General features: G+C 50.7%; 1 protein-coding gene across 1 annotated transcript; it reads left to right on the top strand.

The window, feature by feature from the left end:
* Positions 1-577: 577 nt before the first annotated feature.
* LOC132476887 (ester hydrolase C11orf54 homolog) lies at positions 578-22,684 on the top strand. Its single transcript, XM_060079158.1, is given in 7 exon segments — positions 578-679; positions 1,680-1,814; positions 7,009-7,141; positions 11,622-11,652; positions 21,514-21,656; positions 21,659-21,957; positions 22,484-22,684. Coding segments are annotated over 7 exon segments (1,044 nt in total).
* Positions 22,685-24,378: the final 1,694 nt, after the last annotated feature.

Raw genomic sequence — 24,378 nt, 5'->3', positions numbered from 1 at the left:
GGGGATGTAACGCAGACTGGAATCCTTCCAAACTCCTGCGGGGAGAAAAAATCTCCTGTGGCAAAATTCAGCAAAATGCTATTAAGGATAAATTTTTTATTCTTCTGTCCTGCAGGCAGCTTGGGAAAATACCGTAGTCTCGGCATAAATGAGCTCCCCCATCTTATTTTAGGTTTTTTTTTTTTTTTTTAACCGCTTATTTCCAAATCAACGAGAACATTCTTTTTTTTTTTTTTAATTTTTATTTATTTATTTATTTACTTTTGGCTGTGTTGGGTCTTCGTTTCTGTGCGAGGGCTTTCTCTATTTGTGGCGAGCGGGGGCCACTCTTCACTGCGGTGCGCGGGCCTCTCACTATCGCGGCCTCTCTTGTTGCAGAGCACAGGCTCCAGACGCACAGGCTCAGTAGTTGTGGCTCACGGGCCTAGTTGCTCCGCGGCATGTGGCATCTTCCCAGACCAGGGCCCGAACCCGTGTCCCCTGCATTGGCAGGCAGATTTTCAACCATTGCGCCACCAGGGAAGCCCTTATTTTAGTTTTAACTGAAACTTTGAGCACCAGTTCTGACTCTGGAGTAATGGAGGAGTCCCTGCGGCAGCCGTGGCCACCGAGGGCGGCAGCTGCACAGCCAGGGCGCTGGGAGCAGCGACGCAAGGCTGGTCTGCATGCACGGTGTGGGGTAGGCCCACGCGCCACACTCCTCGCCCCAAATGGAGCTGCCATCTATCCAAGGCTGGCCAAAGAAAAATCGAATACATCAAATGCAGACCAGAAACCACACGTGCCCTTTTCATGAAAAATACCTAGATGTATTCACTCATTCACAAACCCTTAGGTGGTGCTTTTTGTACGCAGGGCACTGCTCTTAGTGCTTTAGAAATAGCAATTGATTTGTTTCCTACAGGTTGGTGTGGGACAATTACCAGGCCTGTCGTGGAGACGGTGGGGTGGGTAGCCATGCAGGTGGTGCGGAGTGAGGGCACCAGCCCAGTTTACGTGTCCCTCCGGGCTCCACACGGTCCCACCTGCTCCTGGGGCCTCGGCTGCTTTCCCCAGCAAAGCAGCATTCTGTCCCCAGGGCTGCAAACCGCCAGCCGCCTCCCTTGTTGTCACCACCCTGCACCTCTGCACGCCCCACCCCTGGACCTCCCGGCCCCTGCCAAGGGTCTGGCTTCAGCGAAGCCCCCATTTTGCCCTTGGACTTGGGGCTGCAGCTGCTCCAGGGCCCAGGTTCACACAAAGAGGACCCTCAGATGCTTTGGTGTCTCCAGTGGCTGTCCCAAGCAGCACAGTCTAAAGGTATGGGGGAGCAGTCGACACCCACCAGGGTAGAACACTGACCAGGGTGGGGCAGGACATGCGTCAGTCTCGCCTCCTTCTGCAGGCAGACTGGTCTGGGAGGAAGGGGTCTCATGGCCTCTCCCGGGACACCCTGCCTGGGCGAGCAGGTGGCCAGCTCGGTGACGCCCGCCTCTCCCTCTTCTCACTCTTGCCTCCTGGGACTGCACTCCACAGTCAAGTGTCAGGGCCGAGCTCTGCCCCCAGCTCTGTTTTCCAGGGAATTCCAGCTGAGCCAGAGAGACGTGTGCCGAGTAACTTCAGCTGCCATTTCTGTGGTGCTCCCCATCACCAGGGACCTGCTAAGATCTCCGCGGTGTCCGTTTCTTTCATCCTCACAGCAGCGCATGCTTTACATAGATGAAGCTTTGGCCCCAAACGTGCCCGAGGTCACCAGCTCAGACGTGGAGGAAGCGGGCAGTTTGGATCTGGAATCTGTGCTCTCAAGCATCATGCTAGCTGGAGCCGCAGGTGGCGTGAGGGCTGGCGGTCACTGAGCAGTCGCCACCGGCCGTACCTGACTCCGAGGGCTTCACATACAGCGTCTCAGGACCCTGGCAAACCCTGGGGAGGGGGGACTGGGATTATCATTTTACAGCTGAAGAGCATTTGGCTCGGAAACGTTTGAACAATGTCATTTATTCATTCAACACGTATCCGCTGGCTGCCTCTTCCGTGCTTGGCAGTGTTCTCGATGCTGGGGGTGTGACAGCAGGAGCTCCCGGTCTGCTGGGGGGGGGGGGCAGACAGCGAACAGGCACAAACACAAAGTCATGACAGGCCGTGGCCTTGCCACCAAGGCATCGAGGGCGGAAACGCCACCTCTGGTGTCTGGAGGAGACGCCAGCTTTGTTGACACCCGAGGGCCCCAGGGAGCAGCCTGCAAGGGGTCGGGTGCGGAAGAGCATTCCAGGCAGAGGGAGCGGCTCGTGCACAGACCTTGAGGTGGGAAACATCTCAGAATGTTCGGGGAAAAGGAAGACGGCCCACGTGGTGGGAGAGTAGTGAGGCCAAAGGGGGGACACGGGAGCAGGGCCGAGGCTGACCACACGGGCCTGGGTGGCCTTGGGAGGGCGATGGGAAGGGACGGGGCCTGTCTGCCTGTTGAGAAGATCCTGGGGGCGGGGGTGTGTGTCTGTGGAGAATGGACTTGCGGGGCAGGATGGGAAGCAGGACACCAGCAAGGAGGGTGGTAGCCCTCGTCCTGGGTGGACTCGGCACCCCTCAGTCCCTCACCTCCGAGCCCTTCAGAGAAGCCAGGGTCCCAGCTCCTGGCAAACTGTAACAGCTGGAAAAACCAGGGAGCCCCAGGGTCTGGATGCCTGGTTATTTTAGGGGAGAATGGGGAGGGGGAGAGGGAGGGGAAGGCTTGGGGGCAAGTCGTGGGAGGGCTCTCTGTCTTCCAGCCTTCCGCAGTGTGCCTCTGGGATAAAATCTAGACCATTCCAAACTCCTCAGCATGCCCTGTGCAGCCCCTGCCGACCCCTTCAAGGCCTTCCACCCGTCTCATGCCTCTCTGCCTCTAGCACAGGTCTGCATCTCAGCCGTGGGAGAGCTCCAGACCCCCCAGAGGCCCCCTCTCACCCCTGGACCTTAGCACATGCTGTTCCCTCTGCCTGCAAGCACGCCTCCGCCTCCCCTCCAAGATAACTGCCCTAAACTCCCAAGTCTTATGTCAAGACTGTTCCCTCTGGCAAGACTGCTGCTCCCAAGATCAGGTGAGGCCCCCTCCTTGGGGCTCCCAGAGGCCCCCACTGGGCTTATAACTACCTGCTTGTTTGCATATTTGCTCCATTCAGCTCTGAGCTCTGAGTGCGGGGACTGGGTCGGTTCCGTTCACAGTTGTACCCCTGGCGCCGAGAACAGAGCTTGGCCCATTGTAAATACTGCTGAGTGAACGAGAGATGGACGAATGAGTGAAAGTCCGAGGGGAAGAAGGAGCTGGTGCATCTCTTGTGCTTCCAAAAGGCAGGACCAGTTTTAGGGGCTGAAAAGGACAGAAAAGCCGCTTTAATAACTGATTTCTTTGGGGGTGACGGGGAGGCTCCATCCCATCGTGGGAGCTTTTAAATGGGTGCTGGGAACCACCTGACAGGGTCCTGGGGCTGAGAGGTCCCCGTCTGTCTCCTCACGGTGCAGCAAACCCCGGGGTTGGGGCAGGGGCTCAGTAAGTACCCATTGGATGGATGCATGTAGTGGTCCTCCAAACCCAGAACCTTCTAGATTTGTCGAGTAAGGCATCTTAAAATGTGGCTGGTCTGCACTGAGCTGTGCAGCAAGTGTAACATATGTGGTGAATTTCACAGTCTTGGTATTTTAAAGTGAAAATGTCAACAATTGGCTTGCATGTTGAAAGGATAATATTTTGGATATTTTGTGTTAAGTTCAGATATTATTAAAATTAATGTCGGGAATTCCCTGGCGGTCCAGTGGTTAGGACTCGGCGCTTTCATTGCTGGGGCCTGGGTTTGATCCCTGGTCGGGGAACTAATATCCCTCAAGCCACATGGCGTGGCAAAAAAAAAAATGATGTCACCTCTTCCTTTTTACCTCTTTTTTTTTTTTTTTAGAAGGGATTACTAGAAACTTTTAAATGTGGCTTGCATTATATTTCAATCATGCAGAGCTGGCCTAGAATAGCAGTTCCCAACTTTTTTGGATTCACTCCATTCTTTTGCATACATACAAATAAGGAATTTTCAGCAGTGCATTTGAAAGGATCAAAGGACTCCAAACAGCAATTAGCTGTGACCACTCAGCATCGTCCTCAGGACATTTGCTGGGCTAGTGCAGCCCGGTCCCGCCCCCCTCCCCCGCCCCAGTGGGCTGGTGGCATGTGGGTGACGACGTGGGACCCATCACTGTGCAGGTCCTGCTGTCTTCTCCTCTCCTCTGCAGTTCACACACCACCCATCTTTGCAAAGAAAGTGGCTTCCTGCTTGTGGACACAACCCACGGCGTGTATTATGCACCAAGGCCCTCAGCTCACTCAGCCCCGAGGCCCCTGGCATACAGGTCAATGTAAGATTTTTGTATTATTTACAGAAAAAGAAATGCTGGCGATTTATATTAAAAGAAGAGTGCACACCCCTAACCGAACAATCCCGTCTGTACAAATGGATCTTAGAGAAATAAAAGCCTGGGGGCTTCACCGTCCCAGGTGCTCTTCTCAGAGCTGGCCTCCTCTGACTGCCCACCCCAGACATTGGAGGCCACCTCCGTCCGATAGGAGGGTGCCCTCGGAATTACAGTTGTTCAATCTCTTGGCTTTCACACCTGCATACACAGATGTCAATGGCAGGGTGGTTTGTAGTTAACAAAACACAACCAGAAACAACCTAAATGTCATGCGCAGGGTGAAGTGAGGAATATTTGCTGCTATGGAAAGTCTCAAGTTAGGGCCACATGAATAGATCTGGGAAGATGCCAGCGCAGGTTTTTATAAAACAGTTTTGAGTGGTGTTTATTGCACGATTACACTTTGCGGGGCCTTCGAGGGATGTTTGGGGGGGATAGAGAAGAGGTGTGGATGGGAGAGTGTGAGATTGGGAGTGGGGGAGGGGAGGGATGGGAGAAGTCAACTTTTTCTTCATGCATCTTGGTTACCTGGCTTGTTCTGACAAGTGTGTGATGTGTTTATAATTGTAAAACAGTAGGAAACCTGGGTGCCCCGCATTGATCCGAGCTGGGGGCCCTCGTGAGGACTGAGTGTCCAGCAAAGAGACGCCACTGCCTGCCTCAGAAAAATCAAGGGCCACTGCGGTGGCTGCCGCCTCTTCCAAACCCAGGAATACATTTCGTTTCTCATGCAGATTCTTCCGTGCGTGGAGTCTGCAGGGTGGAAGGTGGCTTCTCTGTCTGCGCTGACACTAGCTTCCCTCATTCCTGCCCGGTCTGGGATCCCACCAAGACATGGGATCAGAACCAGGAAAAGAAACAAGGAGAACACGGCCGAGTGCCAGCTGGGGCGAGATTCATGGGCGGTTTCATTTAGGGGTGAGGGTCCTCTGGGCTCTGCTTCCCATTTGGGCCCGTGGAGACACTCCTGAGTTTTTTCCATTGTTTAACACCCAAAGAATTCCAGAAACGAGAACGCCTTCCCTGGCTGGCAGCCGCCCCTGGCTCCGTGCGTTGGAAACAGTAAGGCATGTTTCCTCTTGCTCCCCTCGTGAAGGTTTATCAGTCAGGCTCGGCGATGGGTGTCTGATGCTCTACCCTGGACCGCAGTCAGGTGAGGAATTCCTCGAGAAGATAAATCAGTGCAGAGATGGTGGAGACCAAAGCTTGGCAGGGCTCCTGGGTCCAACAGGCCATACACATTGCCAAGGTCGGTGAGCCCAAACAAGAAAAGTCAAATCCAGGAGGCCCCTGGAGTGGATGCTTTGTTGCTGGAAAAGCCCGCGGGTGCCCGGGGACTGAGTGACGTTAATTCTGGGGACTCACCTTCATTAGGGAGACTAGGGCTCAATGGACAAGCCCACGCACAAGCCAGGCAGTGTGGGTTGGCTGCCCCAGAAAACTCAACTCAAACTGACTTTAATAATGAAGGGAAGGTTTGGGGACCTGCTAAACCTAGGAAGTCAAAAGCTGCTGTGGCTTTAGCAGCTCCAGCAATACGGCTGGGCCAGAGGCCCCTACCTGTCCCTCTGGGTGTGCTGTGCTGACTTCATCCTCAGACCAGCCTGCATTTGGCCAAAAGTGACAGTCAGTGCCTCTTGTCGCTGTTTTCTTCCAGGTTTAAAATAGTAGGAAAGAGAAAGTTCACTTCCGCAAGAGCCCAAACAGTTCATTTCTGTCTGGGGCCAGGGGCCCATCTTGGAAGCAGGGCCTGTGGCTGGACCGGGACCCAGGGCTGCTGGGCTCACCTGGCCAGGGCTTGTCCCCGAACAGAACATGTGCCATACTCAGCAGGGTGCCAGGTAAACTTGAATTCCAGATAAACAATGAAGAATTTTGAGTACAAGATTTTTAGAATGTCCAACATATAAATTAACAAATATATATATATTAAGCTGTACTTGTAATGTATTATAATTTATATATTACAAGTATACATAGATATGGATATATATCTAAACATATTAATGTTATTCACTGTTTATCTGAAATTCGAATTTAACTGGATATGCTGTATTTTGTCTGGCAATCCTGTGCACACAGGAACTTCAAGGCCCTGAGAGGGCAGTGGAACAGGGGAATGGATGCTGTCTGGGCAACCAGGAGTGTCCACTGCGGACCACGAAGAAGGCTCAGCCTGAACCTGGATTCGCCAAGATTGGCAGCATAAGGCAGGCCAGGCGATGCTTTCCATGCAGAGCTTGGGCGCTGGATGGAGCCCTGGCCTTGGGACCATGGTGTGTGGAAAATGACATCTTTAAGCTGTAGCATCATCCTTCACCTGCAGGGTGCTCAGCTCTGAGCAGAGTAACTGAGGAGATGGCAGCTCAGCCCCCCGGCTCCCATGTGTGGGCCGCGTGCTGGAGGATTTGGGCCCTTCTGATGGGCACTTCCCTCCACCCTTATTCTTGGGGAAGCTGAATGCTTATACTCAATTCCCCCCCGTAAGTCTGCTGTGTGTGTGAGAGGCAGCCCTATGTTTATTTAGTGTCATTCTGCTCTGCTAGACTGTGCATCCCTGGGAACGGCAGCCAGCTCCATGCCGCTCATCAGGGGGCCCCCGAGCCTGGCCCAGGGCTGGCCCCAGGAGAGGTGCCCAGCGCCCACCTGTTGGCCGACGGCCCAGCTGGTAAGGAGCAGAACGAGCGTCTGCATGTGGCTCCCTCACCCCCAAGCTGGGCGCTCGGTAACTTGCCATGTCCTTGAGATCAGGCAGCCTGCAGAGGGGGTCACGGGGGCTGGGTCCCCCTCTCTGCCCAGGCTCAGACCTGCTGGCCAAGCGAGCCTTCCCCTTCCTGAGCCTCAGCGTCTCCATTTTTTATTTTTATTTATTTTTTATTATTATTATTTTTTTTTTGCGGTACGTGGGCCTCTCACTGTTGTGGCCTCTCCCGTTGCGGAGCACAGGCTCCAGACGCGCAGGCCCAGCGGCCATGGCTCACGGGCCCAGCCGCTCCGCGGCATGTGGGATCTTCCCGGACCGGGGCACGAACCCGTGTCCCCTGCATCGGCAGGCGGACTCTCAACCACTGTGCCACCAGGGAAGCCCTACAGCATTATTTGGGGGAAAGAATCAGTGAAGTGTGTGACTAAGAATCGAGGAGGGATCCTGTGCCAGAAGTGCCGGCAAACAACTGCCGAGTGACAGATGTAGGACTTGTACCAGACATGAAACCAGGACACGCCGGAGAAGGTGGGGAGTACCCGGGTCCCGAAATTCACGGTGCCTCTCCAGCTCTGCAACCAACACAACTGGCCATAAAGAGGAAGCCTGAAGGAAAAGAAAGAAAACTCAAATTGTCTCTGTATGTTTACAACCAAAAGGCCTCTCCTGGGAGGAGCGTATGAAATTTTAATATTTTAGGCAGGCAGGCAGTACTTCTTGTCTAGACATGGAGAAATGTTGAGATGCAGAATTATTTCCAATGCTCCAGCCAGTGCAGCACGGTTCCTGCCTCTCCCCCCAGATCAGGGGGTGTCATTTACTGTGCATTTGTGGACATACATCACAGAGGCCCCAACTGCCCGCGGGTGGCCTCAGCCGCTGCATGTCACTGTGATGCAGTGGGACCGAGAGATGCCGGCTGGTGGGCTGTCTTTTCCCAGACAATTGAGCTGCTTACAAATCAATAAAAACAAGGTTGATTGGGATGAGGGCTTTACCGGAGTCGAGGCTCGCACCACTGTCAGAACGACAGTGACTGTGTAAGTGGGATCATTAAACCTGTAATTAAGCTCTCAGAAACATGGGGCAGGGAAGGGAAAGAGAGGAAGGGATGGGGTCGGGTTGGCGTTTCCCATTGTTTTGCCCTATTTCTCTTATTTGCCACCTGGAAAGGTAAGCAGAGCAGGCTCCTGCTGGCCACTCCGCTGGGATGCTGAAGCTGGGGCTGGAGCACCTGACCTGCCCTCCTCTAAGCTGTGTGATCTTCAGCCAGTTCCTTCCCCTCTCTGTGCCTCAAAGTCCTCATTTATAAAGTGGGCTCATGAATTGGTAGAATTAGTCTCTTCAGCCCCAATACTCCCCATGGGACCTAGACTGCAGATCCACGGGGGCCGAGGCTGGGAGACACCTGAGGATGAGGACGGTCCTTGTGGCTCTTGGTGCTTCCTGCAGTGGCCATTTAAAGAGGGCACACTGTGTGGTCAGCAGCGAGGGGTTCTCTCACCTGCAGATGGGGAAACAGGCTCAGAGCCGGCCAGTGGCAGAACCAGTGCTCGGACTCCACCTTCAGTTCTCTCCCCGCTGCATCTTTATTCACCAAACATTTCCTTAGCATGGACCGTGTCCCGGGCCAGGTGCTGCCAGACCACGGCCGAGCCCCATATAGCCACCAGGACAGTGGAGGCTGGCAGAGCAGCTGGGACCCCACCTCACTAAACCCCTCTGCATCCTGCTGTTACTAAGATGCAGACTGTGGCTAGAGCAGCGGCGCGTGCCCAGTGCCCCAACTGCCGGGTGCTTCACTTCTAATCTGGGACGAGTGAACGGAGGGATGGCGAGTGGGGTGAGGTGTCAGTCACCCCCAGTGTCCTTGTTACGGAGCTGCCACAACCCTCCTGGGTGGCTCTGGCCTTCTTCCTTCTCTCTTGGGCCCTCCCATGGGGTGGTGTCTGGTAAAAACATACACTCTCCACCTTGTCCAAATGGCAGTCACAGAGGTAGCCCCGGGATGTGGGGCATTGCACCCTTGAGCCCTTATTCTATTCTACATTGTTTGTCACCCAAACCATGTGCTGCCTTTCTGCCAACATAACTATGAAGCTCATCAGAAATGCTCGTGAGCAAGTCCACAAATTCTGAGGCTGGTGGGTGACCTGTTCACTTGTTGAGCACCTACTGTGTACCAGGCTCTATGCTGAGGACTCTCCTTTCAGCCTCAGCATGATCCTTTGAGGGAGTAATGCTACTGTCCAGTTTTACAGACAATGGCAGTGAGGTGAGTGTGGTGGCCAGAATAATGGCCTCCCAGTTGTCCACAGCCGAATCCCCATAGCCTGTGAACATGTTACATTTCGTGGCAAAGGAAGATTAGGTGGCATTAAAGTTGCTAATCAGCTGACCTTGAGATGGAAAGACGATCCTGGGTTGTCAGGTGCTCCAGCGGAATCACAGGGTATTCATAAGTCAAAGAGGGAGGCAGGTGGACAGTGTCAGAGTCATGTGATGTGAGGAAGACTCGGTGGCCATTGTTGGCTTTGAAGGTGGGGGAGGGGACCACAGTGAAGGTGGGGGGCCGGCTCTGGAAGGCAGCAACGGCAAAGAAAGGGGTTCTCCTCTAGAGCCCCCAGAAGGAATGAGCCCTGCCAACACCTTGATTTTAGCCCAGTGATGCCCATTTTGGACTTCTGACATCCAGAACTCTAGGATAATAATTTTGTGTCGCTTCCAGATACTAAGCGTGTGGTAATTTGTTATCACAGCCATGGGAAACTGACTGCAGCTAAGTTCCTCATCCTAGGTCACATATAGTGAACAGTGGGGCTGGATTTAAACCCAGACCTCAGGGATTGGTTCAGGGATGGACATGCAAAGAAGGCTGACAAATCCAAAGCAATCCTGGGAGTTTCCTTGGAACAAACGGGAAAGGAAATCTCTTTCCATCAGGGCTGCTGAAGACAATAGGTGCTAGCCTGGAGGGGTTGATTAGCTACCACTAGGTAAATGTCGTTCTGAATTACAGAATTGGGGTGAGAGGGAAAACAAGATGGTGACATTATTTGAGCCCCTGGATACCACCGTTCCTGAATCTAACTCATCTTTACATTCCAGGAACAAATAAACATCCCCTTTTGCTCAAGCTGGTTTGAGCTGGGCTTTCTGTCTCTTACAACTGACAGATTCCTGGCCATCTCAGGATTTGGACATGGCTATTGAAAACCTAAAGGATTTGAACTTGATTTTGATTTCCTCTGTGCAAACACCCCCCACCCCACCGCCACCCTTTAGGTTTTCAGAGAGAGAGCAAAAAAGTCAGATGCCAAGGAGCCTTTGAATCATATAATCCTACAATGGCACAGCCTCTAGAAGCCTCTTAGTCCTTAGTTTTACACTTTTTACACTGATACAGAGAGTGGGAGCGACTTGCCCACAGTGACACAGCTGCTAGGAGAGAGCCGAGGCCAAAATCTGGGTCTTTTCATCCCCACTGTACCCCTTTGCCTTCTGAAGTTCCACAAGCAAGGGCTTTGAGTGCATGCTTTCTGGATGGTTTTCCTGCTGACAGGACCCAGGAAAGAACTAAGCTTGTCCAGCCTTGATTTTGCCACGCTCATAATATGGCTCACATTTGCTTGTGGTCGAGTCTTTAGAAGTCGGCTTTTTGGCTGAGCCACTCTCCAGCCCAGGACTAGCCTGGAAGTCACTTGTGGGGTCTGCCCGTCTGGTCAGCTGTGGGTGTGCAGTTAATATTTCCCAGACTAGGCTTTCTTCCTAGTCCCCAAACTCTCTGACCCCCTCAAAGCTCTGAGAAGGGAGGAGTGTGTCAGGGGTGGGTCTCCCAGCCATCCTGGTTTCTTTGCTGGTTACCTGCCCCGCTTCGAGGAATCAGATGGCTTCACTTAATGAGCAGGCGGGAGCCAAGAGGTCCAGACCCCAGGCTGGTGCTAAAAATGCCAGCTGTGTCCAAAGCGGTCACCAGCTCCCACCCACCGACCAGCCCAGGTGGAAACACACCCTGTACACCTCCTCCCGGCTCACTCTTTTGTTTTTTCCAACCTCGCCACCATTTACAAAAAATCTTTTTGCATCCCTTCCCGTGTTCATGATGGAGGTCCATCCTCCTCTTACTGGGAGTGTTCTGAGCAGATTCCCAGTCTCTGATCATGAGCCGGATATTTACTGAGCACTTACTGAGAACAAGGAAGCTTCTGTCAGTATTAGTATCAGTATTAGTTTAATCCTATGAGGTGGATACAAGTCTCGTCCCATTTTAGATCCTAGGGAATGTGCCCAGGTGCATGGAGTGACTCTCTTAGGACAGCACAGCTGGGAAGAGGCAAAAGTGGGGGCAAAGCTGGCATCAGTCTTACTCTGTACATTTTACTTTTGAGGAAACGGAGACCCAGGATGGGGAAGTGACTTGCTCAAAGTCACACAGCAAGTGAGTGGCTGAGATGTGCTCAGAGTTCCTGTTTCCTGACTCCTGGTTTTCTCTCTCCCCCAGGGGTCCCACAGGCCCCCGGGCAGCAGACCAGGTAGAGCATGTGGATGGCCTCCACCATGGCCACCAAGGGTCCCTTCTGAAACCTGCCTTGGCTAAGGTGGTTAGAAACCCTCCCTAGGTGGGGATCCTGCCCTGCAGTGGGTGGTCCTATTCAGCCCATGGTTTGCAGTGACCCCCTCCACCAGGGCACCCCACCTACCCCATCATGACCCCCAAGAACTGCAGTGCTCCTGGGGTGGGCTGTGGAGAGCACAGCCTCATGCTTTGCTTGAAGCTTTAAAAAAAAAAGATTCCATTCAAGGTGGATTCTCTCCTCTTGGAAGGAGAGAATCCACCTTCTAGTGGGAGAAGCAGATCGTTGCTGTGGCTATTTCCCATGAGGAAGTCGCGAGAACAGAGCAGGAAGCTGGGCTGGGGGGAGGGGTCGGGGAATCTTGAGGTGAAGGGTCAGGGCAGGCCTCTCTAGGGAGGTGACATTGAGATAAAACCTGAACAATGATCAGGAGGTGGCCATGAGAATATCGAAGAGCTCCAGGCAGAGAGAACAGCAAGTGCAAAGGCCCTGAGGTAGGAATGAGCTTGTCTTACTGGAGAATCCATAAAGTCAGTGAATGAGGGGGTGGGTGGTCAGAAATGAAGTCAAAGAGATACACCTTCTTAAATAGAGAAAATAACCTATCAGTGATGTACTCCACCACCCAAATATCCAGGGTGCGGGGGGAAGGGGACTTAGGTTATGGCAGGGACATCACGTGACACATACGGCATTCCGTGCCCCTCTTGTCTTAACTGGTGAGGTGAGAGCTCTCATCACCCCCATTTAGCAGAAGAGGAGCCTGAGGGTCAGGGAAGTGGGATGGCCCGTGGAAGCCATCGCTGACCAGGCTGGTTGCTGATGGGGCTTGTGGGCTGAAGGAGGCTCTTTGCTGAAAATGCAAGGTCCAGGGAAGCTTGCTCGCCCGGCATCTTAGCTTACCTCTGTATCACAACGTGGTTCCACTTTTCCTGTTTCCAGCCAAACGTTTTGGAAACTCTGGGAGGTGTCAACCCATACAGCCGCCAGAGGCTTCTGGGACTGCTTGTGCAAAACTGGTGGGAGGGGGGGACTGATTTCTGCCAACCTTTCCTCGCTCAGACATGGGGCGTTGCGACTCTCCCTCTCAAGGGAGAGGGGATCTGGGGATCTGGAAAGCACCTCTCTGGGTGCCGGCTTTCCAGAGAGTCTGAAAAACAGCGTCCCACAGTAAGGAACTGAATGAAAGCAGGCGCTGTTTTGGCAACGTATACAGATCACTCACAACTGGTTTGATGGGGGATGGCGCCCGGGAGGCCCACGAGCCCTGGCACCCAGCCTGAGGATGGCTCCTTGCATGTTGGCTGGGGGTGTGTAACCCATGGAAGCTGCATCCGGCCTCCCGGGTGCTCCCCTTTGCTTGGCCCAGGCGTGATGAGACCCAGATCGACCTGTGCTGGGTGGGAAGCCAGGATGGGCACACGTGAAAAGATCTGGTCTTTTGTTCACAAATATTTCTTGGTACTTCCTTGGACCAGAACCTATCAGCGCCAGGATGCAGCCACAGGCAGGACAGATGGAGTCTTTTCTCCCGAAGCTCATGTTCTACTGGGAGAGCCACAGGCCATATAAAGAAACAAATAAAAATACGCTACTCAGGAGTGACACGTGATGGGAGGGGATAAGGTGACCAGTGGAGAAAGGGGGGTCCTGGAAGACCACTCTGAGGAGGTGGCCTCTGTGGGGAGACCTGAATCGAGAGGGAAGACCCCCTCCCCGGGGAAGGACAAAATGACACAGGGCCTCATGCACCAAGTTGGTGCTATCAGCCAGCTATGCCCCTCGCCTTGAGGCCCATTTCACAGATCAGTAAGCTGAGACACAGAGAACCAAAGTAACTCGCCAAGGATATAGAGCCAAGAAGTTGAACCCAAGCCCCCTGGCTCCAGGGCCCATACAGAGAACCACTAGGCTGCACAGCCTCCCGAAGATACCTAGGGACACAGGGTCCTACCCAGGATTCCCACCGTAGCCTGTGGCTCCGAATCAAGTCCCTGTGCACATCTAAAGACCAAGTGGGGGCGGGTGCTGGGCAGCACCAGCCTGATGGATGGAAAGCTGGCCCTACCAACTCCCTCGTGCCATGTGTCCCCCCATTTCTGGGTGCTCTCAGTGGGGACCCCAAGCAGGTTCAGAGGGGAGGCTGCCAGTTACAGCTCCCCACAGTAAGTGTGGCAAAGGGCTGGGTATTTTGTTTCCAATCTGTCAGAGACCTGGAGGTAACCCCTTGGTGCCCAGGGCTGGCTATGCACTGGTCACGTGCTCGGATGTCACTGTGGTGTCAAATCGCTATAAAGCTTTTTAAACACTCTCATCATGAACAGGCAACAAGGTCCCGAGGTGAGATGTGCGAAGCTAGCGTCCCTGCACAGCATCCGTCATCCACGGGCCTCCAGAGTCTGGCCGCACTGGTCCCCTCCAGCAGCCTGAGAGCCACCAGCCAGTCTCACCAATGGCATCTGGGAACAAGAGTACCCGGGCTGAGGCTCTGTTCCTAAATGCCTCCAAAGCCCCGAGTCTCTGGTTCTGGAGTGGTTTGAGTTCTGTGCTTCTGGAAAAAGGCAGGGAGCGATGCCTCGCTGCTTGCTCTGGCTGTGGACTCTGTGCTGGTCTTTGCGAGACCCGGCGGACAGGCACAGCTATTGTGCGCCTGGCTGACCCGATTCAAGTGATTCCATCAACTTCCGGCCCTTAAGCAGCTGTCCACCATCCAACCATTACCACGTCCCCAGCCCCTGCTCCTTGCCTCCAGCTCAGTCTCACATCAGAACGGTCCCTTCTCCCGGGAACACGCCTCTGGATGGCCCACCCGCCCACGCGGGAGGAGGGGGTGAGTCCGACTGCCTGCCCCAGCCCAGCCAGCCCCAAACGTCTCTTCCCTGGAGCCGGGCGGCCAAAGCGGCCTCAGGACTGGAGGGCACTGTCAGCCCCGGGCAGGAGAGGGTGGACGGCTCATGGCAGCCCAATGGAGCAGAAACATGAGAAAATGAAGTTCATTGCACGAAACTTCAGGCAGGAAAAGCATTGACTCATCCCCCTGCCCCCAGCCAATTTTTTTTTCCCCCAAAAAGCAACCACTGAACTTTTTCTACTTTCAGTCCCCAAACTAATTAAATCACATATTGGGTTTGGGTTTTATTGGGAGACGGACCCCAGTAGTGCTTTGTTTTCTCACTCAGGCTCTCTGTGATCTCATCAACCAAGGTGGGGTGTCCTCAGGGCTGAGACCTCCTGGGCCTCCTCTCTTTGCCCCAAGTCCCTCTCTGTTTCAGGAACAGTCAAAAGAAATCCTCCAGCATGAGCTCACGGGAGGCTTGGGGCTAACATGAGTTTGACTGGGTCTTGGCACAAATGTTGTGGATGCTTAATTTTTTTAAAAATTAATTAATTAATTAATTAATTAATTTTGGCTGCGTTGGGTCTTCCTTGCTGCACGCAGGCTTTCTCTAGTTGCGGCGAGCGGGGGCTACTCTTCGTTGCGGTGAGCGGGCTTCTCATTGTAGTGGCTCCTCTTGTTGTGGAGCGCGGGCTCTAGGTTCTTGGGCTTCAGTAGTTGTGGCACGTGGGCTCACTAGTTGTGGCTCGCGGGCTCTAGAGCGCAGGCTCAGTAGTTGTGGCACATGGGCTTAGTTGCTCCGCGGCATGTGGGATCTTCCCGGACCAGGGATTGAACCCACGTGTTCTGCATTGGTAGGCAGATTCTTAACCACTGTGCCACCAGGGAAGTCCCGTGGCTGCTTCATTTTAACATGGAAATGTTATAAAGTCAGTGGCAGCAGGATCCCCAGGCCAAGGCCCTCTGGATGGCCTTGCTGTAAATCAACACTGGTGTCTTTGGCCACACGTGTCCCTAGAGGATGTTCCAGAGCTTGACCCTGTGTGGGAGGCATTACCTTGAACACTGAACACAGGACGGTGTGCAGCAAGGCAGGTTGGAAATGGTTGATTGTCTGGGACTACAGAGGCCACAGGCTAAAATATCACCAATAAAGGCACCGAAGCACCCAGAACCACCTCAGTCAAGGGTGCTGGGGGGTCTGCAGGTTACAGCACCCTGGGGAGAGGGGTGAACTCAGGCTCACCGCCCAGATGGGAGTGGTGCTGTATGGTGTTTAGAGTACAGAGTACTCTCCAGAACTCTTCGCTTAGGCTTCTACAGCCCTTGTAAGTTTATAAGAATACATACAAACATGCTAGTTGAAAAATGAAGAAATAAAATAAATGTTATCAAGTCACTTTGAAGGACGGAGGGGAAAAGCTGCCAAGGGACACGTCCATTCTTTATAAGGCACTTTATGGTCACCTCCTTTCTGAAATGTCTACCGGAAATACATTATATTAGGATGCAAAGCTATTTGTTCAAGTTATCACTGCAGCTGAAAACCATAGTATTTTTCCCACTTTTTTTTTTTCTCTCATCACTAAGAAAACTGAAGTAGACAGTCCAGCAGACAATTATGCTTCGTGGGGTGGTGTCGCGTCTGCAGGCTTCTCCGATGCTCGTGGTGGCCTCTAATTAGATTCAGGGTTCTCTATATGTGGGGGCCTCGGTCTAACGCAATTTGAAAGCTAATCATGCTTAATTAGGTTGTACTATTAGGAAACAGCCAAGCAAATGGAAGAACTGTGACTCATGCTTGGGAAACTTACAAAAGCAATATCACAAAACACACTGTTACTACCAGGGAGAAGCGCAAAAGTCACTCGCCTTCTGTTTGAATGACAGGATATGCATCCATGCTGGAGAGGCACTGAGGGTCGTCCCTTCTCTAGGGGGCCAAGTTCTAAAGGTGAACTGGCTACCTCTGGCTGCCTCCTCTCAGAATGGAGGGGACTTTGTTTCAGGAAGTGATCTGGAGAAATTTCTTGCACTTTGTTGCAAGATGTGAAACAGACACATTTACGCCTCATTTTATTGGGGACACGTGATTCAAAAGTGGCTGAAACCCGGGGTAGAGGGAGGCTGTCACTGTGCTGATACGTCCACGTGTCATGGTTTAAGGACCTGCAAGAAAGTAGCTGAAAGACATGTGCTTTGTAGACGGCACAAGTCCAAGCTCAAGGTTAATTCACCTCCGGACAGTTGGGAAAACTCCGAGGCCTGGATAGGAAGCCTCTTGTGTTTCCAGCTCTCTGAATTTATATCAACCAGGTTCATCTTCACAGAAGTGAAAAGAGGTTCTCAATTCCCCACCTGTTGATAAGAGCGTAAGGATTCCAGTTCAGCCATTAGATCAATTTCTGACCAAGGATGCTAAAAGAGAGCTTCCACTCACCTCCTCTGTGCTTTTATTTCTCATTGGCAAAGTGAGTGTCAGAAAAATGAATGAACACGTCACTCCTCAAATATTCATTGCCAGGCACTGGGATTAAAATAGTGAATAAGACATGTTCCTGTCGTCAAAGAGCAGGGATCCTTTAGAAAGCAGAGCCTGAGGCAAGGATTAGGTGGCTTCTGCTGTACTGGGGAGGAACAAGCCCAGGGCAGTGGAGGTGATGGAGAGGGAGGTGAGGTGGTGGGGGAGGATTTGATGGGCGGTGATGCAGGGCACTGGCTGCCACACCCAAAGTGCTGAGGAGGGACAGACTGGGCTGCCTGGCAGGTGTGTTCACCCAGCACACGAACTTCCCTGGAAGGGCTGCAAGGAGGAACTGCACCTCCAAGGAGTCACAGGAGAGAGAAAGGAGAAGGCGTTGTACCCGGCTCAGGGAATCCCCCCCCCCAACACATTTCCTCCCCAGGCACCTCATCCAGCCCCTCTGGCTGCTAGAAAAGCCAGGGTCCCCTCTGTGTGGTATCTCATCCACGTATGGAAGTGGAGGTGTAGGGTGGTGTCGTCCAAGAGGGAAGAAAGGGGCACCTGGGAGAATCTGAGAAGGGACACGAAGCTTGTGACCCAACACAGGGAGACAGACACGTGAAGACGCAGGTGCATGTGTCCGAGGGGGTGTGGAGAGGGGGCATCTCACAGTCTGCGAGGTTCAGACAGACCGTATTCCAGGAGGAAGGAACACGTATCCCAACACTGGAAAGATGAGTGGGATTTGGCCAGGGGAAGGATGGGACAGGGACAGTGTTCCAGGCATCAGGTCCAGGTAGGCAAAAGTAGGTAGGCTGGAAAGTGCAGGGAGAGACTGAAGCAGGAAGAAGGCTAGGATGAGCCTGGAGAAGTGGGGAGCACGAGCCAGACCACGCCCGGCCTCATCAGCGTGGGAAGGGCTTGGATTTTACCCCCAGGAGCAGGGAGCTCCCCTCCAAGCAGCCGGGGCCCTGGCCCTTGGCTCTCAGCACTGGGAATCTGCTTCTCTTTTACCTTTCTGGCTTTGTTCTCCTTCCCTCTGGGCTGGGAGCTCAGGGGAATTTAGAGCAGCTGTCTCCAGACACCAGGGGTGAGAAAGTCCAGTCTTCCCCATGCTAGCCTCGTAACAAGTCACCGTCACACCTTGCTGGCCTCGGGAGACGTCAGCACTGTGCCAAGAGCTGGCAGCTTCACTTGTCTGCTAGCACAGGATCAGCAAAAAGGAGGGCAGGGAGGCAGGTGTGGACAGGGCTGGAGGCATGGGCGGCAGGCTCTGCTGTCCTGGCTGGATGGCTAAGGAGGGCCCATGATGTGAGGCCAGCTCAGCCTCTGGTGGGGGACCTGGGGATGTGGCTCGGGTGAGTCCTGTCATCTCTCTCAGGTCCACTCTGGAGTTAGCTGAGCACGGATCCACTTGGTTGCTATGGTTCAGAGATGCCCACCACAATTTCCCTCCTCTCTTCCTGGGTATTGGATGAGGGATGGGTGTGTGACCCACCCTGGACCAATCAGAAGTCTGAGATGGAGGCTCTGAGATGTTGCATAAATGAAGCTCAGTCTCTGGGTGCGGTGGGCAGAATAATGGCCCCCAAAGAAGTCTACTTCCTAATCTCTGGAACCTATGAATATGTCACCTTATGTAGCAAAAGGGACTTTGTGGACGGGATGAAGAATCTTAAGATGGGAAAATTATCCTGGATTGTCTGAATGGGCCCCATGTATTCATAGAGGTCCTTATAAGAGGGAGGCAGGAGGATGAGAGAAAGAGAATGTGAGGCCAGAAGCAGAGGTTGGAGTGATGACTTTGTTGCCTTTGAAGATGGAGGAAGGGGCCACAAGCCAAGGAATGCATCAGCCTCTAGAAACTGGAAAAGGCAAAGAAGCAGATTCTCCCCTAGAGCCTCGGGGAAGGAAGACAGCCCTGATACACCTGAATTTTGGTCCAGTAAGAACCGTTTCAGAATTCTGACCTCCTGAACTGTAAGAGAATAAATCCATGCTGTTTTAAGCCACTCAGGTAGTGGCAACTTGTTAGAGCAGCAGAGGGAACTGAACACGCCGGGCACACGGGTCCTTGCTGTCAGAACGCCTTCATTTCAGAACAGTGTGACGCCCCCCTCGTCAGAGATGTGGGGCTTGACATTGCTTGTAGAATTCTGGGGGTGATGCCTTCTGCGTTGCTCCTGGCTTGTGGGCTTCCCTGCAGCCAAGCACCTACACTACCTGATTCTCCCACCAGATCGGCCTCCTGGAGCTGCAGAGTATTTGTGCTACACTCTCCTCACTACGAAATAACTGACGGCTGCTGTTGGATTAGCCTTGGGTTTCCTCGTCCGCAGTGGTTGAAGTTTCCCCGAGTTTGGAATCAACCGTTACTCTGATGGCACTTTCGGTGGGCCTCTTTTTTCTGCTGTATGACTGTGACCTGGCAGGTGGCCTTCCCCGCTCCTCCCTTCTCCCTGTGAACACACACAAAGTGCATCCTGATGAATGTTCACATGTGCATACACCTATGTCATCACCACCCAGGTCACTCCGACCATTTCCAGCACCTCTTCTGTTGACCCTTAAGCCCCCAAAGGTAACCTCTGTCCTGACTTCTATCATTGTGGATCTGTGTTGCCTGTTCTTTTTTTTGTGTGTGTGTGGTACGCGGGCCTCTCACTGTTGTGGCCTCTCCCATTGCAGAGCACAGGCTCCGGACGCACAGGCTCCGCGGCCATGGCTCACGGACCCAGCCGGTCCACAGCATGTGGGATCTTCCCGGACCGGGGCACGGACCCGCGTCCCCTGCATCGGCAGGCGGACTCTCAACCACTGCGCCACCAGGGAAGCCCTGTGTTGCCTGTTCTTGATCATCACGTAAAGTGAGTCGAGATGGGAAAACTGACTCTTGTAAAATGTACATCTGGCTTCTTTCACAGGGAGATCCATCAGTGTCTTGTGGACCAGTAGTTCATGCATCACTGCTGGGTAGTGTTCCCTGTGTGGATGGACCACAGTTTGTCCATTCTCCTGCGGATGCACGTTTGGGTTCTTTCCAGATTTGGGCTACAATGAATAAAGCTGCTTCCAACATTCATGTGCAGGTCTTTGTCTGGACATTTGCCCTCTTTTCTGTTAGGGTGTTTCTAGGAATGGAATTGCTGGGTCGTAGGGTAGTTGTATATTTGGTCTGAATTCTTTTTTGATTATTCTCTTGCTGGTTGGATCTCACTGTCAAAAAATTGACTCCAGTTCTCTTTCCAAAACTCTCCCAAGGAGTTTTCTCCAGGGATGTGTGTCCACTTGTGTGTGGAGCATCTACCCACTGTGTTGATTTGAACATCTTGCCTACATGTAACATTTCCAGGTCACATCCACGGCCCATCTGGACTTTGTGGAAGTTGTCTTCTGGTGCAACGTGTTTCTGTGGAAAAGTCAGATCAACTCAAATATTCCCCTCCTTTTCCCTGACCTGTTTTCCTGCTTCAGTGTTTGAAGAAGTCTTTCTCTGTCTTTGGAATTCAATTGTTCAATTACAGCATATCTCGGTGTTGGGCATTTTAAAGAAAAGTTTCTTGGAACATATGAGTTTTTTAAATATAAAGTTTCAGAGGTTTTTCTTCATTTCAGGGAAACTTTCCTGCTTCATGTCTTTGAATACATTGTCACTGTTGGGCTTTGTAATCCAGGGACACCCCCAAACCCTTATATCGCATCTCTTGCAATAGGCCTCCACCTCTGTTAGCTTCCCTCAGCTTTGATCTCTTTGCTCTTTTCATGTGTATGCCTTTTCTCTCTGTTAATATTTGATTTCCAACTGTATCTGTTGTGTTCTCTGTCATTTAAAATTTTATTTCTTAGTTATGTAAATTTTTTTTAAAAAAATCTGTTCCCTTTGGTCAGTTTATATGTTAAATAGGATTTGAAAATCATTTTGTCTTCCAGCATTTGTTTTATTGAATGCTTAATTTTTATTAAGTTTTTATTAAGTTTTTCTAGAGGGTGAAGCAACTGAGAGAAATTCTCTTCTGTTTCTGGAGACACATTTTCTTCTTGGTTGGGCTCTTTTTTTTTTTAATACATTTATTTATTATTTATTTATTTATTTTTGACTGTGTTGGGTCTTCATTGCTATATGCGAGCTGTCTCTAGTTGCAGTGAGCTGGAGCTACTTTTCGTTGTGATGTGCGAGCTTCTTATTGCAATGGCTTCTTTCGTTGTAGAGCACAGGCTCTAGGCGTGCGGGCTTCAGTAGTTGTGGCACGTGGGCTCAGTAGTTATGGCCTGCAGGCTCTAGAGTGCAGGCTCTGTAGTTGTGGCGCACGGGCTTAGGTGCTCCGCGGCATGTGGGATCTTCCCAGACCAGGGCTCGAACCTGTGTGCCCTGCATTGACAGGTGGATTCTTAACCACTGCGCCACAAGGGAAACCCTGGACTCTTTTTTAAAAATACCTCTTTTCGGCAGAAGGGGAGAGGCAGCACGTCGAAAGGAGGGCCTCTGGAGTGTGGAGTTCCGGAGTTTGGAGTTCTGCAGAAGGGGGCTAATGGATACCTTTGCTGATGTCCAGGTCTCTGTAGCTGATTGCCCTAATTTGACTAAGGAGCCATTTACCTTTCCTGTAAAAGGTATCTGTGGGAAAACTAGAATTGCAGAAGTAGGAGGTGTGCTTTACTTATTTACTTACTTACAAAAAAAAAAGTTTATGATCTGAATAAAATCGCAAAAGGAATCCAGCTTCATGGAGATTTTGTTTTTGGAGCAGGAGCAGGCCCATTTCAGACTCTTGGATTCAATTCTGATTTTATGCCAGTTGTTCAAACGGAAAGTGAACACAAACCTCCTGTGAATGGAAGTTACTTTGCTCATGTTAACTCTGCAGATGGAGGGTGCCTACTAGAGAAATACAGTGAGAAATATCATGATTTTGGGTTTGCATTACTGGCTAATCTTTTTGCCAGTGAAGGCCAACCTGGGAAGGTGATTTTGTTCTAAAAATGCAGTATTCTCCAAAAGTTCTCAGATAGCTAAAAATTTGAATGCTTACTGCTAGTTTTCTTAAGAAAATCCAAAGCTACCCAGGTCCCAGACCTCTTTAAATAACCCAGTAATAAAAGATTCAGAAAATACTACAGGCAGAGTGAGAGTCTTATTTAAAACTAAGGTTAAGAATACTACTTTGTGCTTCCCTGGTGGTTCAGTGGTTAAGAATCCGCCTGCCAATGCAGGGCACACAGGTTTGAACCCTGGTCTGGGAAGATCCCACATGCCATGGAGCAACTAAACCCATGGGCCACAACTATTGAAGCCTGCGCGCCTAGAGCCTATGCTCCACAACAAGAGAAGCCACTGCAATGAGAAGGCTGAGCACTGCAACAAAGAGTAGCCCCCGCTCGCTGCAATTAGAGAAAGCCCATGTGCGGCAATGAAGACCCAATGCAAACAAAAATTTTTTAAAAAAGAATAATATTTAGTAAGCGATAGCATTTTTCCAAGGAACTAAAAGGTCATTGAGGTGAAAGCCAAAAGAAGAACTGGAAAACTTAACCTCGTGACTTGTATGAGACAGACTCTTGAAAAACATTATGGAGATAAGCCTGTAGGAATGGGAGGTACTTTTGTGATTCAGAAGGGAAAAGTGAAGACTCACATTATGCCGGCAGAATTTTCTTCCTGCCCATTGAACTCTGATGCTCTATCACATTGATAAACCAATAGAGACCCATTCATTTGGGTGAGATTAAATCAACTGATACTCGTTTGACTGATTAACTCATTAATTGATACTAATATAAAGCCTAATAGAAATGATCTCACTACTTAAGCCCTATTTTTTTCGGCCTTTGAAATGAAAGGTATGTCGACACTGTGCTCTGTATTACTTCACAGATCTATCTGAAAGGGATTATTGGGAACAAAGGCACATGATGGAGATGTTTTTCATTCTTTTTATTCTAAAAGTAAGTCTTATGTTTATAATTAAATATAAACAGGATTAAGAATCAAGTGATTATTAATAAACCTACCTAAGGAGACAAAAGACCTGTATGCAGAAAACTATAAGACACTGATGAAAGAAATTAAAGATGATACAAACAGAGAGATATACCATGTTCTTGGATTGGAATGATCAACATTGTGAAAATGACTATCATTGACAATAGCCAGGACATGGAAGCAACCTAAGTGTCCATCGACAGATGAATGGATAAAGAAGATGTGGCACATATATACAATGGAATATTACTCAGCCATAAAAAGAAATGAAATTGAGTTCTTTGTAGTGAGGTAGATGGACCTAGAGTCTGTCATACAGAGTGAAGTAAGTCAGAAAGAGAAAAACAAATATCGTATGCTAACACATATATATGGAATCTAAAAAAAAAAAGTTCTGAAGAACCTAGGGGCAGGACAGGAATAAAGATGCAGACATAGAGAATGGACTTGAGGACATGGGGAGGGGGAAGGGTAAGATGGGACGAAATGAGAGAGTGGCATGGACATATACACACTACCAAATGTAAAATAGATAGCTAGTGGGAAGCAGCTGCATAGCACAGGGAGATCAGCTCCGTGCTTTGTGTCCACCTAGAGGGGTGGGATAGGGAGGGTGGGAGGGAGATGCAAGAGGGAGGAGATATGGGGATATATGTATATGTATAGCTGATTCACTTTGTTATAAAGCAGAAACTAACACACCATGGTAAAGCAATTATACTCCAATAAAGATGTTAAAAAAAAACCCAAAACACCTCTTTTCTTCTTTCCCCCATCCCTCTCTCCCTCCTTCCCTTCCTTCCTTCCTTCCTTCTTTATCGTTCTGACTTTCCTTGCTCTGAAGTCTGCACTGTCTGAATTTAAATATCCACTCCTGCTTTCTTTTCATTAAAAAGAATGGTCTATCTTTTTCCAACCTTTTATTTTTAATGCTTCTGTGTCATTACATTTAAAGCAGGTTTCTTGTGGACAACATATAGTCAGGTCTTGTTTTCTTATCCACTCTGTAAGTCTATGTCTTTTAATTGGTGTATTTAGACCTTGATGTTTAAAGTGATTATTGATATAGTTGGATTAATATCTACTGTAGTTGTTTCTATTCATTGTACTTGTTAATTTTTGTCTTCTCTTTTTCTGCCTTCTCTGGTTTTAATTGAGCATATTCTCTATGATTTCATTTTTCTCTCTTCTCTAGTATATCAGTTATACTTCTTTAAAAAAATTTTTTTAATGATTGCCTTCGAGTTTGCAATATATATTTATAGCTGATCCAAGTCCACTATCAACTAACACTATCTCACCTCACGGGTAGTGAAGATACCTTATAACAGAGTGTTCTCAATCCATTCCTCCTTCTGTTTCCTATAATATTGTTGTCGTTAATTTTGCTTATTCACAAGCTAT

This window comes from Mesoplodon densirostris, chromosome 16 (assembly GCF_025265405.1).
Source record: "Mesoplodon densirostris isolate mMesDen1 chromosome 16, mMesDen1 primary haplotype, whole genome shotgun sequence".
NCBI classification, from domain to species: domain Eukaryota; kingdom Metazoa; phylum Chordata; class Mammalia; order Artiodactyla; family Ziphiidae; genus Mesoplodon; species Mesoplodon densirostris.
Note: the sequence above shows the minus strand (reverse complement) of the source record. Positions and strands in the feature narration are given on the sequence as shown.